Raw genomic sequence first — 16,791 nt, 5'->3', positions numbered from 1 at the left:
TATAACACCAGTACCATGTACAGCCCATCTCCTCACCTGAGCTAACAGGGTATAACACCAGTACCATGTACAGCCCATCTCCTCACCTGAGCTAACAGGGTATAACACCAGTACCATGTACAGCCCATCTCCTCACCTGAGCTAACAGGGTATAACACCAGTACCATGTACAGCCCATCTCCTCACCTGAGCTAACAGGGTATAACACCAGTACCATGTACAGCCCATCTCCTCACCTGAGCTAACAGGGTATAACACCAGTACCATGTACAGCCCATCTCCTCACCTGAGCTAACAGGGTTTAACACCAGAACCTTGTACAGCCCATCTCCTCACCTGAGCTAACAGGGTATAACACCAGTACCATGTACAGCCCCATCTCACCTGAGCTAACAGGGTATAACACCAGTACCATGTACAGCCCATCTCCTCACCTGAGCTAACAGGGTTTAACACCAGAACCTTGTACAGCCTATCTCCTGCATCTAAATTTACCAATAATGATAAATAATTGCGGTTGTATCTTGCAGCCGGGTCATATATACAGTATACATGTACTTTCATAGCCTATATTATTTAAATGATAAATGAAACGGATGGCAGCAAGTTGTATTTCTTCACCTGTCACCTTATGTTGCTGGGCCTGGGCTGGGACTGTGTGTTCAGTTTCAAGGATCGTCAATATTGTGCAAAGCAATGTTGTTTGGATTTATTTATTTGCCAGAAAATGTGAATTCATCATTTTGCAGCGAGCTCTCCAAACGATGTCACTCCCAACTGCAAGGCCTCAGGCACCAAGTTATGATTATATAACAGGTGTTCTGTGCATAATATTGAAATGTTACACCACTGCACTACTGTCTATGAGTTCAGGGGCTCATTTATTTACTCATTTTTATATTTCTTCTTTAAATAACATGGTAAAACAGTGATATTAAATAGAATGCACTAATGTGTTTGCACGAAATCAAACACAGCCTTACTGTATCCACTTATAATAGTGATAAAAGAGATACATACCATCTAATCTGTAAAGCAGTTAACATGGTTTAATGATGCATATCTGTGTGTGAGTGTGAGAGAGTTCAAAGTAAGTATATCTAAGCCTGGGGTATTTTCCTTTATGATGCTATAGTTACATGCTACACTGCTACAGACTCATAGATGGCACTGTCCTGAGTTATAGGAAAAGAAAGGGAACCGCACACTCATATGCTCCAAAAGGTATATTTTATTGACGACGTTTCGAGCCAAGACTCTTCATCTGGTCAAACGTTTGACCAGATGAAGAGTCTTGGCTCGAAACGTCGTCAATAAGATATACCTTTTGGAGCATATGAGTGTGCGGTTCCCTTCTCTTTTTGAACCCAGCACCTCCACGAAGTGATGTGTGTATTTTACTATAGTTACTGTCCTGAGTTATAACACTGATATGACAAAATGTACAAAGAATTCTGACATTCTTATTCTTTATTTAAGGATTAGTAAAGCGTGCTCAAAGCAATTTCAGGTGGACTTGCAGTTGAATTGAATTGTAATGTAACTATTGGAAAGTGATGCAAATAAACACAGGGTCTGGATGTTACCTGCCACTAGGGTTTATTCTGTATGTATTTGTGGCCGACCTGCAATGGCTGATCTCTGACTTTGATCATAAAACATCTCTGTGTGTATCAGCGGTGAACAGTAACAAAGTACATTTACTTGAATACTGTAGTCTTTTTTGTATCTACTTTAGTATTTTCTTTATTTTTTTTTACTTTTACTCTGCTGCATTTCCAAGTCAAAATAATGTACCATACTTTCTATTAGGTAGACAGTAGTCAGCTTATGTTTTTTATTTTTTTCACCCCTAAAATGATTGATGATCATTTGATAGTAAAATGATTGCAAAATGATTTGCAACTATAGCCTGACACTTAAGCGATTCAGGGCTGGAGCCAGGCTAATGTGCAACAGCAATCTGTCACCTCTAGAGCAGTGGTTCTCAAAGTGGGGTCCGGGGACCCCCGGTGGTCCTTGAGGGGGTTCCAGGGGGTCCCCATCTAATGTAGTTAATGTAGCATCACGGCCATTTAACCACTTTATCCATTTATATGTTGGCTATTCATAAATGGCAGATCTACAAGCTCACAGTTCATGCCACGCTGTGAGCTTGTACATCTGCTATATTTCTGTGTCCCTGGGCTGGCCTGGCACAACAATATGTTCATATATGTGGGCCAAATACTTCTACAGTATATCATTTTAGGAGTCCTTCACACACGTGCGTGTGGGAGGGGGGGTTGATTCGATTGGATTTCTATGCTTATGTTTTGTGTTAGGGCTTTGTCAGTACATTCCTCAGGTGTTTTCAAAGATACAATAGCACAATACAGCATTGTGTCGATATTAAAAATACAACTACAATTTTGAATACATAAAAACTCACTACTCAGTAACTCAAGTCATTCTTTTACTGAGAAACCTTCACTTGTGGATTAATATTTGACCAGGATTATCTATATTGGAGCATTTGTACCAAGTCATTCAATACCAACTTCTCTGTATTCTCAGCTTTAATGACAAACAGTAACAGGATATTGTCTGATAACCAACACCATAAATCACACACTCTCTCTCTCACAACAAGCAGAAGCTGAAGAATGAGAATCTCCCCAAACACTGGGGGATGTAAAGCTAAAAAAAAATAGCGAACTATTTTTATTTAATTGGACAGGCAGGCAGGCCAATAGGCGGCAGGCCACCAGGAAAGGTCCGGGCGTGCTGCCATTCTGCCAGTGCCATCATGATAATTTCCCTGTACCTGTATCAGTGAGTGACAAATAAACCCTCTACAAAGGGCTGTGTAGTTTGTTGTCTGTTGGTTTGTATAATTTATTTTGTTCTGTAAAAGTGGTGGTATTAGGGCTTGTTTGTTTGTGTGTGCCTCGACGGAGCGGGCGGTAGAGTTTCTGCTATCTGCGCGCTGGTTGGAATTTTTGTCCCAGTCCAGCCCTTGTGGGTCGTGGGTATATATCCTTTTCGGGCACATGGTCACTCTTTCCAAGTCTGCCGTAATCACCCACTGGCTGCCAGACACTGAAACCCACAATTGCGTTTGTCTTATAGGCTGAATAGAATATGTAACCTAACAACGCAATGAGTTAACATTTTAATATTAGTAAAGGTAAAATCAATTCAGATTATTATAGGGGGGGGGGGGGGGGACTTTATGCACATCAAACAATAATGGTTATTTGGTTGTTTGTTGAATCTGATCACATGGCAGAGCAAATATTGGTGGTTGTCCATCCCGGGTGCTGTTCTGAACTGACACACAGAGTATATATTAACGATACCAGGTACCAACCAGACAGTGGCCTTGTGGTTAGAGCGTCCGCCCTGAAACTGGGAGGTCGGGGGTTCGATCCCCGGCCGGGTCATACCAAAGACTGTAAAAATGGGACCCAATGCCTCCCTGCTTGGCACTCAGCATCAATGGGTTGGATTGGGGGGTCAGTCCCTGCTTGACACTCAGCATCAAAGGGTTGGATTGGGGGGTCAGTCCCTGCTTGGCACTCAGCATCAAAGGGTTGGATTGGGGGTCAAATCAACTAATTAAATGATTCCCGAGCGCGGCGCACGCTGCGGCTCACCGCTCCAAGAGATGGGTCAAATGCGGAGAACAAATTTCACTGCGGTAACGTGTGTGACTAATCGCACGACTTTGACTTTGACTATATTGTAGGTCATTACAAGTAATGACCTACAATATAGGTGTAGCACAACTGGCGATAATCTGAGACGATGGGAGATAGTATTTCTGTCGTGTTTATTCGACGAGGTGCCATGCACCAATATATTTAATAATAATCATACGGTTTGTCGTATATGTCATGTGCATGTATACATAATAAGAGGATAATAATCCATAATCCTATGGCCAGACATGCTGCCTGCAGGGAGGGGTCAGTTATTATGCTGTTGTCTGTCAGTGGGCCAATGGACCTTCTATAGTACAAACATGCTGCTATGTTGAACCCAGGGACCCGTGTGTCTGTGTATGGACATAAATAACACCATTATCAGCTCCACCTTCTCTTTGTTAACAATTACAAGGCCTCCTGCTTGTTCTTCTTGGCATGTTTCGATCATGGCGAGCGTAGACCACATGACCACTCAAACCAATTATGGGCCCTGGCAGCAGATTACGATCAGGCTCATCTTCTCTGCCAGAGGGAGGTTTTTGTAAATGGGATCAGGGCTTGCTACTTACCAGGGGCTTAACGTGACGTACTGCAAGTTCCACTTTAATCGCCAGTATCCGATAGCATTCCTCCATCTCGCCAAGGGGAAGGAACATCACAATTAGCTTCACCTGTGTGTAACGGGTGTAAGCCCTCGGTGAAAGTTTTGGTGAATGTACGACCCGTGTGTGTGTGCTACATTCTGGAATTATGTGGATGAGGATATGGACTTGAAGAACTAACCATTGTGCTCTTTGGGGACACCCCGTCGGTTTCTTCCTCTTCGACCGTTCTTTGTGGAATGGATTACGACTCTACTGACCTGTAGGACCAAGCCGTGGAGAGAGCGTGAATCGAGGATTTAGCATTCAGGAGCGCTCATCCAACGCAAAGGGATAAACTCTGCCAAACGTTGGACATCTCGCGTTTGTGGTGACCTTATCTTTTTGTGTTCCTCTTTCTTCTTCTTAACTTGGTGAAGGACTCGAGGTTTGAACGATGGCTTTGATGAAGGTCAAGTTCGACCTGAAAAAGCGGGTGAAGCTGGCCCAGTTCGTGTGGTTCATGTACTGGTTCTCGGTGATGGCCGGCGTGGGCATCTTCAGCATGGGCCTGTTCTGCAAGATCGAGCTGCGCAAGCGCTCGGAGCTCATGGACAACAACGAGAGCCACCTGCTGCCCAACCTGCTGATCTGCGTGGGCCTGGTGGCGTGCGGCGTCAACGCCTTCGGCGGCAAGATCTGCTATGACTCGCTGGACCCGGAGAAGTTTGTGAAGTGGCAGCCCATGATCAAGCCCTTCCTGGTGGGCTGCGTGGGCTTCAACGCGCTGCTGTTCGTCACGGCCTTCCTGTGCTTCGTGATGCGCATCCCGCTGCAGTTCACGCTGGCCGAGGGCCTGCGCAACGGCATGCGCTACTACAAGGACACGGACACGCCCGGCCGCTGCTACATGAAGAGGACCCTGGACCTGATGCAGATGGAGTTCCACTGCTGCGGCAACATCAACTACCGGGACTGGTTCGAGATCCAGTGGGTGAGCAACCGCTACCTGGACTTCAGCGCCAAGGAGGTCAAAGAGTGAGTGAGACGATTCTATATAATAGAATGCACTGAATCCAACCATGTCTCTAAAGACCAAACCCAAACTAGTCATCCAAGTAGTCCTTGCAACAAAACAGTTTTGAGGTCAACCGCACCAATGCATCCTGTCGCAACTCCTTGCAACTTTCAGTTTTAAGGTCAACCGCACCAATGCCACTAGTCCTCCAACTAGTCCTTGCAACAAAACAGTTGTAAGGTCAACTTGCAACATGCCATTGGGCATAATGGTTGCAAGTATAGTTGCATGTTCCAAGGAGTTGCATGGAGAATCATTGGTGCGGTTTAATTGGGTTCTAATTTCAATACAAGTTGTGCGTTGTTGGGAAGCTTAAATGCAGCAACTGAGCGATGTATTGCATCATCCAACTTGACTGGACTTACTTACCGCAGAGCCGAGTCACAGAGGCCTGCATGGCCAACGATATGGCTAGAGGTGGTGGTGGTGGGTCGTAGGTGGAGAGAGATGTTCGAGGGGTATCAAAGTGTGCAAAGTCTGAGTTCACTATAAGTGGATTTTGGGGTCAGCGAGGGTCAAGGAAAACATCGGATTGGGTTTTCCTCTCCTGTACTAGTTGTAGGGATTATCAGGTCAGAGGAAGTTTGGTCGTGGGTGGGGGGGCGGGGGGGGGAGGGGGGGCAGGAGAGGTTACTATGCACTTTTACTTACTGTTAATTCTGTACATACTGTAGTGTTTTGGAGCTTTGGTCACAAGGTGCAGTGACACAATTCGCCTGAAGAGGGAGCACAGGTGGTATAGGAAGCAATAGTATCATCAATACCACAGGGTAGAAATACTCTAAGTATAAAGGTCCCATACATACTATTCAACATTTTACTTACTATATATAATATATAATATACTTTTATATCACTTGGTACTTCTACAAGCTTTGAGATAATGTAGATCGGCTGTTTTCTGCTATTTTCAAACAGACTAAAGTATAAAATAGAACCTATTGGTGTATTTTTAAATGTGTAAAATAAATAAGTATATTCGCCCCTGAGATGTTGTGTGGAGGGGGCGACATTTTTTTATTGATTGAATACTTTATTGACAGTTTGCAGGAAAAAAAAGCACAGGAAAGAATAAAGTCTGCTAAGAGGATTATAATAACCCAAGAAAGCATTTACGGTGATAAATAGGGGCTTGGATTTTTATTTACATGCAGTTCATAAATGCAGCCCGCCACCACCTGTACGAGTGCTCTTTCAGAGCGCTTCTGGAGCAGAGCTATAGTATTCTCTCTATGGCGGCTGTTCAATATGCTGATGCTGCAGGCCTGCGTGCATGAGTTATTGTACAGTAGACAGTTTTCACTGTCTTAGTGGGATCACTCTCCTGGGAGAGCGCCCGAGGCTAATCCTCCTTCGTCCTTCATGGGTGTTACTGTCCGCCCCAATCAGTGCAGGTCAGCGTGCCGCGCTAGGAATAGAGTGGCCTGGTCACCTGGTCACTCACTGGTCAACAGAGAGCCTTTACTTTACAACAAGGACAACAAACTGGAATATATAAACGGGAACGATCGCTTTGCACTGGTTTTCCATTTGGGCAACCGTTAGCCACGTTATCCCTGGCATCCCTGTTGTGGGCAAATGATCAAAATCTGTCAAAATGTGTCAAAGTCAAAAATAAAGAAAATGAGAAAAAAAGAAAATTGCAGGTCTACAAGCTCGCGACGATGTGACACATTGTGAGCTTGTAGATCTGCTATTTTTTTGCTATTTGTCATACGGAGAAGTATAAGGATTAAGATGTCGTTAATGTTGATCTAATTAATTAATCGGGATTATAGGCACTACAACAGCCCAGTCTGTAGGCAGCTTTAAAATAAAGTTCAGTGAAAGTGGAAGAGAGAAATTGATTTATGTTAACTAACAACAAAACCATCTCCCTGTCACAGAACGGCAGCGGTGGCCGCAACGGTTTGCGGAGCGGTCTTGTTATCGGAAGGTCGCCAGTTCGAATCCCCTGACCGGCACGTTAAAATTACCACCGCTGAAGTGCCCTTGAGCAAGGCATTGAACCTCTACCATGAAATGTTCTATGAGCAGGGTCTGGCTGTAAACAAGCATCTCGAGCTTAGTTCATTCACCCTGGGTAAACAAAGAACTTTGCTTTGCCTCTGACACGGTGTGGATGATTGACACATATCAACCTCACAGCTGGTTTCATGTGATATATCTATGATCAATAAGTAGGCTGTGTTGATGAGTATCACTGGTCCATTATGTCCATATACTCTACTGTATCTTTATCATGTCACTTGATCCCACTATACTACAGGCTAGCTCAGACAGTACCCTCGTCTTTCGATCACGTGATTTTGATCGCGGGCACCGCCAACACGACTACTACAGACGTGTGGGTGGTAAGTGCTGCTGCGATGAACCTGATGGTAGGTGTAGTTGTAACTATTGGCAGGTGTTGCTGTGCTCCACCTCATCTCCCACTGAAAAGCAGGGGATACGACTCCCTTACTGACAATGCAATAATAAGTCACTCTGACCTGCTTTGCACTGCACTGAAAGAAGAAGAAATGGTTGGTTCCACTAAAATACTGTCTGTGTGCAATGCAAACACCCACACAGGTGCTCATGATGCAAGGGGAATCTACAGTACAGTAAATATGTTAGCTTGTGTTGGACAATACACCACATAATAACACATGCCTTTACTTGAACACTTTGCATGTGTCCATACAGTGTTGAAGCTCTCATGTGTCTTTGCATGTGTCCATACAGTGTTGAAGCTCTCATGTGTCTTTGCATGTGTCCATACAGTGTTGAAGCTCTCATGTGTCTTTGCATGTGTCCATACAGTGTTGAAGCTCGCATGTGTCTTTTTTAATACTACTACTTGGAGTAATACTACTCCAAGTTCAGGCAGAGAATAGGGGTGCTTTAAGGAGGGTGCTTTAAGGAGGGTGCTTTAAGGAGGGTGCTTTAAGGAGGGTTATGGACATTTTTAGCTCATGGTCATTTTTAGCCCATACTCAGTCCACCTTAACATGAACCATGAACCACTCAGTCCACCTTAACATGAACCATGAACCACTCAGTCCACCTTAACATGAACCATGGGTCAGGAGGATATACTCAGTCCACCTTAACATGAACCATGGGTCAGTCCACCTTAACATGAACCATGGGTCAGTCCACCTTAACATGAACCATGGGTCAGTCCACCTTAACATGAACCATGGGTCAGTCCACCTTAACATGAACCATGGGTCAGTCCACCTTAACATGAACCATGGGTCAGTCCACCTTAACATGAACCATGGGTCAGGAGGAGGTAGAGTGTCCTTTAGCCCATACTCAGTCCACCTTAACATGAACCATGAACCACTCAGTCCACCTTAACATGAACCATGAACCACTCAGTCCACCTTAACATGAACCATGGGTCAGGAGGATATACTCAGTCCACCTTAACATGAACCATGGGTCAGTCCACCTTAACATGAACCATGGGTCAGTCCACCTTAACATGAACCATGGGTCAGTCCACCTTAACATGAACCATGGGTCAGGAGGATATACTCAGTCCACCTTAACATGAACCATGGGTCAGTCCACCTTAACATGAACCATGGGTCAGGAGGATATACTCAGTCCACCTTAACATGAACCATGGGTCAGTCCACCTTAACATGAACCATGGGTCAGTCCACCTTAACATGAACCATGGGTCAGTCCACCTTAACATGAACCATGGGTCAGGAGGAGGTAGAGTGTCCTTTAGCCCATACTCAGTCCACCTTAACATGAACCATGAACCACTCAGTCCACCTTAACATGAACCATGAACCACTCAGTCCACCTTAACATGAACCATGGGTCAGGAGGAGGTAGAGTGTCCATGGTGGAATCGTAAAGGTTCCTGGTTCGAGCCCCAGCCACTTCCTGGCTGCGTGTTGACGTGTCTTTGAGCAAGGCACTGAAACCCCAACTAACCCGTCCTGATGAGGAGGTCGGTGCCGTGCATGCTTTCCATAATACGATTTTCACGGCTCTAGCAGTGATTCTCAACCCGGTTAATTTCAAGGACCCCCAGTTTGACATGCATTAGTCTAACGGACCCCCAACTTAATGGCCTTTCTATCTCTGAGACACCAATTTATATTGTAAAATCAATGTTATTTTAACTCTGAGAGTGTACAAATGGAACCAAATGGACCCGTCAGGGTCCATTTGGTTCCATGAATTTGAAGACATGATACTTTTTCAGGGGCGCTGGCCCCTCCAATTATAATTGAAATTATGTAATTTGGCAGCCAAGTCTATGGACTAAACGTTTGTTTAGAGCACTGATTGGGCGACGTGAGATGTCATGTGATATAAATGCCGGTACATCTGGTGACTGGTTTAGTTTTCTACAATTAAAGAGTTAAGTCTTAAAAAGACAAAAGATTTACAGACCCATAATGGTCCATTTAGTTCCAAACTATCATTTAGCCCCTGGGGGTCCCCGGACCCCACTTTGGGAACCATTGGTCTAGGGGACACGGCGGAGAACAAGTTGCTGCTGATTTCCGTGTTCATTCTGTGCCCGTCCTGGTTCTCTCCCCTCCTCCTCATTCTGTGCCCGTCCTGGTTCTCTCCCCTCCTCCTCAGTCGCATCACCAGCAACGTTGACGGCCAGTACCTGATGGACGGCGTCCCGTTCAGCTGCTGTAACCCCTCCTCCCCGCGGCCCTGCATCCAGGGCCAGATGACCAACAACACGGCCCACTACAGCTACGACCACTACGTGGAGGAGCTGAACGTCTGGAAGAGAGGCTGCAGCGAGGCGCTGAGCTCCTACTACGGAGGCATGTACAACACCATCGGCTGCATGATGCTGCTCATCACCATCCTGGAGGTATGTACACACACACACACACACACACACACACACACACACACACACACACACACACACACACACACACACACACTACGGAGGCATGTACAACACCATCGGCTGCATGATGCTGCTCATCACCATCCTGGAGGTATGTACACACACACCCGCATGCCACGCACGCCACGCACGCACACACACACACACACACACACACACACACACACACACACACACACACACACACACACACACACACGCACACACACACACACACACACACAGCTCTGATGCTGCTGATCACCATCCTGGAGGTATGTACACGTGCACACGCACGCCACGCATGCCACGCACGCACGCACACACGCACACACACACACACACACACACACACACACACTACGGAGGCATGTACAACACCATCGGCTGCATGATGCTGCTGATCACCATCCTGGAGGTATATACGTACACGTGCACACGCATGCCACGCACGCCACGCCACGCACACCACGCACGCACACACACACCATGCACGCACACACACACACAGCTCTGATGCTGCTGATCACCATCCTGGAGGTATATACACGTGCACACGCATGCCACGCACGCACGCACACCACGCACGCACGCACGCCACGCACGCACACACACACAATTTACAATTTAGGCATTTAGCAGACGCTCTTAATCCGGAGCGATCTACATTAAGCAAGAACAAAAAGCATGGCAATACATCACATTAAAAAGTAGTTATCATGAAACATGCGTAAGCTAAGAACGTAACAGTGGAATATCTATATAATGAAACTATACATATATACTATACTATGCTATACATACGTACTATAAAGTGCTATGACTACATACAATGCAATTCTAGTGCTGTCTACATAACATGCTATAAGTCTGTATCAAATACTATCTAATTCTACAAAAAGTGCTATCTAAGAGGGTAGGGTAAGTGCTACGGGCCATGATGGAGTCTGAACGCACGCACACACACACACACACACACACACACACACACACACACACACACACACACACACACACACACACACACACACACAGCTGGTCTGCTGGTCACCATACTGGACGTAGAGAGACGCACGCACGCACGCACGCACGCACGCACGCACGCACGCACGCACGCACGCACGCACGCACTCCATTGTGGGGAGTGAGGACATTGTGGGGCGTGAGGACATTGTGGGGAGTGAGGACATTGTGGGGCGTGAGGACATTGTGGGGAGTGAGGACATTGTGGGGCGTGAGGACATTGTGGGGCGTGAGGACATTGTGGGGCGTGAGGACATTGTGGGGCGTGAGGACATTGTGGGGCGTGAGGACATTGTGGGGCGTGAGGACATTGTGGGGAGTGAGGACATTGTGGGGCGTGAGGACATTGTGGGGCGTGAGGACATTGTGGGGCGTGAGGACATTGTGGGGCGTGAGGACATTGCACGTGGGCCCCTAAATCAATGGCAGATTTTAATGATAATAAAACTTTATTCAAGACATGAATTTGAAGACATGATACTTTTTCAGGGGCGCTGGCCCCTCCAATGCATGGCTTTTGAAATTATGTCATTTGGCAGCCAAGTCTATGGACTTGTTACTGTTAGTTTAGAGCACTGATTGGGCGACGTGAGATGTCATGTGATATAAATGCCGGTACATCTGGTGACTGGTTTAGTTTTATACAATTAAAGAGTTAAGTCTTAAAAAGACAAAAGAGTGGCTGCACACACAGAGCCGATTATCTATTAGGATGCAGAGTAAAAACCAACGTTTCGGCAGTACAACTGCCTTCTTCAGGGTATGTTTTATACAATAACACACATTCATGTCTCGTAACTATATTATAGTGGCAGTGAATCTGCAATGAATGAAAGTATTGTTACTTGACGTCATCAATATGTCGTCATGGACTATTCTGACAATGGGTTCAATGGGTATTACATCACTGAAAGGTCATGGAAACCAAGCACGACCACACAAGTCTCTGCCAGACCTGATAGAAATCCATATTTGGGGAAGTCTGTGACATCAGTCATGTATGTTCTATTGTATGACGTATCTATGTATGTGTGCAACTCCATATTTGGGAATATTTTCGGCCTGTTCTGACCACCAACAATGACATGTTTGTTATGGTTAAAGGAGAATTCCATACTAGAAGGCTTTCTTACCTTTATTTGTAGTCCCCACCAAAGAGGTCCAGGTCTTATTTTGTGAAAAAGTGCATTATTGGCTATTTCCCCTACCATAAGCCCTCAATGGGGGTTGGGTTTTTGTGCTAATTCGCTTATTTCCATCGAAGGGTTCCAATCGTACCGCTTGGGATACTATTTACATTATGAAGAGAGGATATATAGAAAAAATGATTTTTGAGCGATGGAAATAAGCGAATTAGCACAACACCCCAATGCCCCATTCAATTCAATGCAATTCAAAGTTAGTTAACTGGGACCCCACAGGACAGGCACCCCTTCTTTTTTCCCTCTACACCAACTCTCTTTGCTGGGGGGGGGGGAAAAGCAGATCTACAAGCTCACAATGAGTCACAACGTGAGCTTGTAGTATTGTAGAATGTTTGTCCCAGGATAGGAACACTATAGGGTTCATGTGGCTCACATTAAATGTGTTGCTGCAGAAAGCAATTATAATCTCCATACATTTCTGTATCGAATGAAAACTAACGTGGTTGAGAGACCGGTCATTTAACACAGTCAATATTATTCTGCCTTTGTTTTTGTCAAAGTTACGTTAGCGTTGCTTTATAATAAAGCATTCTAAACTTCGTATTTATTTGATCCAAATCTAGACTAGATTAAACAGCCCCTGGAGAAGATTTGTGTCAGTTTGCCCAAAATCGTGGTTAATTAACATACACATTTTTGATAAATTGTGATATTATCTAACATAGATATCAAACCCATCAGACAGTTCCCCCAAAGGAAATGCAAGTATTTAATTCATTCTGACCAGAAGTATCCCCACCAGCCGTACCCTACCATTGAATGACCAGAAGTATCCCCACCATTTCACAATAGACAAGGATTTGACCAAATTGGATGAACATCTGGCAAAAAATAGACAAACATTCAGTGGAAAAAGCAGACCTACAAGCTCACAACTTGTCAGTGAGTTGTTGTGAGTTGTTTGTTGCGGATCTGCTTTTCGTATGTCGGCTTTAAGTGGTGGTTTTAGCGATCGACCACTTCAAACAATCTACACTTCAACCTACTTGAAGTGGTGATGTATTGTGTGTCAGACAGTGTTCTGAGGGGCGACTAGTACCGCAGGCTGGATGTTAGGTTGCCCCATGGAAATAATAATTTGCCTGGATTAAAACTGTAAAGCTTATCAGAGTCAGAGGACGTAACGAGGTGCTTATGTAAGTGTCTCTAGTCTGTTGTGACACAGATAGTGGTGTCAGCGATGCTAATCTACTACAGTAGGTACAGTAGGTGACAACTACACTCTGGACATAGAAGCTATCGCAGCAATTACAAACTGGCCCTCGTAAAACCCACACCTTTTTTCCCCTCACTGTATGTGTTTGTTTGTTTCCCTTTTTACCTCCTCTATGATGATTTCCTGTTTTTAGCTATGTAGAAGAGTATATGTGTACGTCTCTAATTGTTATGATGAATTGAACATGGTGGGCCCCATAAGTGTAATACTTTATGGTGTCGTCCACAGTTAACAGTTTTGTATTGAGTTGTGCTTGAAATGTACTGTAATTCTCAGATATGTTAATTAATTCATCAATCAATCAACCAGACTGCATTGACACAGTTTCACACAAGACGGTCAGTTTGTATACAAGCTCTGAATGCAGGAGTTTTTATGAAGTTATCACAGTGATTTGTTTGAATAAAAGACAAAAGAAGCAATTGATAGTTTCATGCGTACTATGAAAATAGTGAACATTTGTGCAAATATATATTCTTCAAATCTTTGCTTCTGGGGGGGGGGGGGGGGGGGGGTCCCTGGAACAAAATAGTTTGAGATGGGGTCATTATAATGTTGGGGGTCCTTGAAAAAAGCCCCTGATCTTAATGGGGCGACAGTGACTCAAGGGTAGGTCAAGGTAAACTTTATTGTCCACAAGGGAAATTTGTCTTGGGCTTTCACCCCAGCTACAGCCACACATAAAACATCAATGACAGACAAAAATACATTACAGAGGAAGACACAACATTGCACACATGATATGGATAATCTAGCCTCACACAGTTACTGCTGTTTCAGAGCCTCGTTCAACATCTTAGTTGATGCTGGTACAAACGACTTTTTAAATCTGATGTACAGATAATAATTGCACAAGCACAATAATTGCATTGTATATAGTCATAGCACATCATAGTAGCCTACATATGTATAGCATAGTATAGTATATATGTATAGTTAATATGTATAGTGTCATTATATAGATATGTTCTAGTTATGTTCTTAGCTTACGCATGTTTCTTGATAAATGCATTTTATACATGTGATGTATTCCCATACTTTTGTTCCTGCCTAATGTAAATCGCTCTGGATTAAGAGCGTCTGCTAAATGCCTAAATTGTAAATTGTAAATTGATGTACTTCCACTTTTGGTATCTTCTCCCAGAGGGCAGAAGTACAAACTCGCCATTTAAAACATGGTTAACATCACTGACGATTTTTTGAGCCTGTTTTAATGTAGCCTGCTCATAAATAGACTGTAGAGAGGGGAGTTGTCTTACCCCTATGATCTTCCCTGCAGTCTGCACCAATCTGAACAATTTGGACCTCAGTTGCACTGAAAGATTACCGAACCAAACTGTGATGCCAAAACTGACCAGGCTTTCCAAGACTGCTCGATAGAACACTAACATAAATCTTTGGTCAACACCATGAACCCTGAGACGCCGAAGGAAGTGCAGTCTTTGCTGTAGTTTACTACAGAGACTGTCAACAAAGGCACTATATAAATGCAACAGTTTCCATTTAATAGGGTTAAGTTGTAAAACCCTGTTGTTGTCCCCCCCAGTGCGGCGTGACGGTGGGCCTGCAGTACGTCAACACCTCCCTGTCCACCCTGGAGAACCCCGAGGACCCCGAGAGCGAGAGCGAGGGCTGGATCCTGGAGAAGACGGTGAAGGAGACCTTCACCGACATCATGGACAAGATGAAGGCCATGGGCAAAGGCAACGCCGTGGACGAGGGGGCGGACGGCGAGGCAGCGGCGGCAAGCTGAGCGAGCTCCGCCCCCTAACACAGACTGAAACCCCGCCCCCAACCCCGCCCGCCCGCCTGCCCGAAGAGTGTGAGATCGATTTACACACACGCGTGTTTTTTTTTTTTGTACCAACGTTTTAAATATTTTACAAACAACTCAACAAACACATTTGGCTTTGTGAAGCATGAACAAAACGTCACGACCGTAATGCACAGATTATCAGTGGACTGTGACATCTTTCAAAATGGACTCCTTATGTAAATATGGCGTGCATCTGTATAGGAAAAAAAGGAGAAAAAAACAAAAGAAAAAAATCAGGAGAAGCCATTGCGGTGCTTTTTTCATTCCCATTTTGCTTTGTTACACTTGTTTCATTTCAACTGAATTAAAATGTCCCAAGAAAGGCAACAAATCAGCATAATTAACACCAAAAGCTGTGATGTAGATACATACAATGTTACATACAATCAATTATTATACATGTATGTTTGTTTTCCTTTGTATTGTCAGATAAATCATGGGTGAGGAGGAGAGAACATACGTGTGGCGATGTTCCACTGCAGGGTGCCGGCTCACTGTCACTCCACTCTGCTCGCCTTTTCCTTTTTGTTCTTCCAAAAGTATAGTTCTACCTTTATACCTGCTGGGCCTGCTTGTGTTGGTACAGCATCCATCAGGCTGAGGCCATGCAAAAGTATAGTTCTACCTTTATACCTGCTGGGCCTGCTTGTGTTGGTACAGCATCCATCAGGCTGAGGCCATGAAAACACTGCAGGGTATTAAACTGAATCAATATTGATCAACTGTGGCCTACGTTTTAGGTACAGGTGAAATAGGGATTGGTCTACTCTAGAGAATTCACCATTGTTTGTTAACGCTCTACAATGAGGGTTGAACCGACGTCGCAATGACACCCAGCTACACTGAGGGGTTCCTGTTGTATCTGCTAGTATCTGGTACCCAGGGCTAGTATTTGGTACCCAGCGCTAGTATCTGGTACCAGGGCTAGTATCTGGTACCCAGAACTAGTATCTGGTACCCAGAGCTAGTATCTGGTACCCAGGGCTAGTATCTGATACCATGGGCTAGTACCTGGTACCCAGCGCTAGTACCTGGTACACAGAACTACTATCTGGTACACAGAACTAGTACCTGGTACCCAGAACTAGTACCTGGTACCCAGAACAAGCGAGTGGAGTGGAGTGGAGCCGGTACCAGCCAGTAGGACAAAGGCCTTCAGTGGGGATGGTGGTTGCTATGCAATCCCCCCTCCCACTCCCATGGGGGGCAGAGGATATAAATTGAAAGGTATACAAATAATTATAGCCCAAAGAAGAAGGAGCAAAAGGTGTTTTTAAAATGTTGTCAGCCCGTCTATAGAGCTTGTTAGCTAA

At 44.8% G+C, this 16,791-nt stretch overlaps 1 protein-coding gene across 1 annotated transcript; it reads left to right on the top strand.

The window, feature by feature from the left end:
* Positions 1-4,591: 4,591 nt before the first annotated feature.
* On the top strand, positions 4,592-15,880 carry prph2a (peripherin 2a (retinal degeneration, slow)). Its single transcript, XM_079491864.1, has 3 exons — positions 4,592-5,308; positions 9,951-10,197; positions 15,209-15,880. The coding sequence occupies exons 1-3, from the start codon at positions 4,728-4,730 to the stop codon at positions 15,413-15,415; spliced, it is 1,035 nt and encodes a 344-aa protein (XP_079347990.1). The 5' UTR covers positions 4,592-4,727; the 3' UTR covers positions 15,416-15,880.
* Positions 15,881-16,791: the final 911 nt, after the last annotated feature.

Source organism: Electrona antarctica (genome assembly GCF_951216825.1).
Source record: "Electrona antarctica genome assembly, chromosome: 22".
NCBI classification, from domain to species: Eukaryota; Metazoa; Chordata; class Actinopteri; order Myctophiformes; family Myctophidae; genus Electrona; species Electrona antarctica.
This window is presented reverse-complemented; position numbering and strand designations above follow the sequence as displayed.

Excerpts from the sequence above, each read along its gene's own strand:
- prph2a (XM_079491864.1), top strand. The coding sequence starts at position 4,728 with ATGGCTTTGATGAAGGTCAAGTTCGACCTGAAAAAGCGGGTGAAGCTG. Across the intron at positions 5,309-9,950 it reads AGCGCCAAGGAGGTCAAAGA|TCGCATCACCAGCAACGTTG; the intron begins GTGAGTGAGACG and ends CCTCCTCCTCAG. Across the intron at positions 10,198-15,208 it reads TGCTCATCACCATCCTGGAG|TGCGGCGTGACGGTGGGCCT; the intron begins GTATGTACACAC and ends TGTCCCCCCCAG.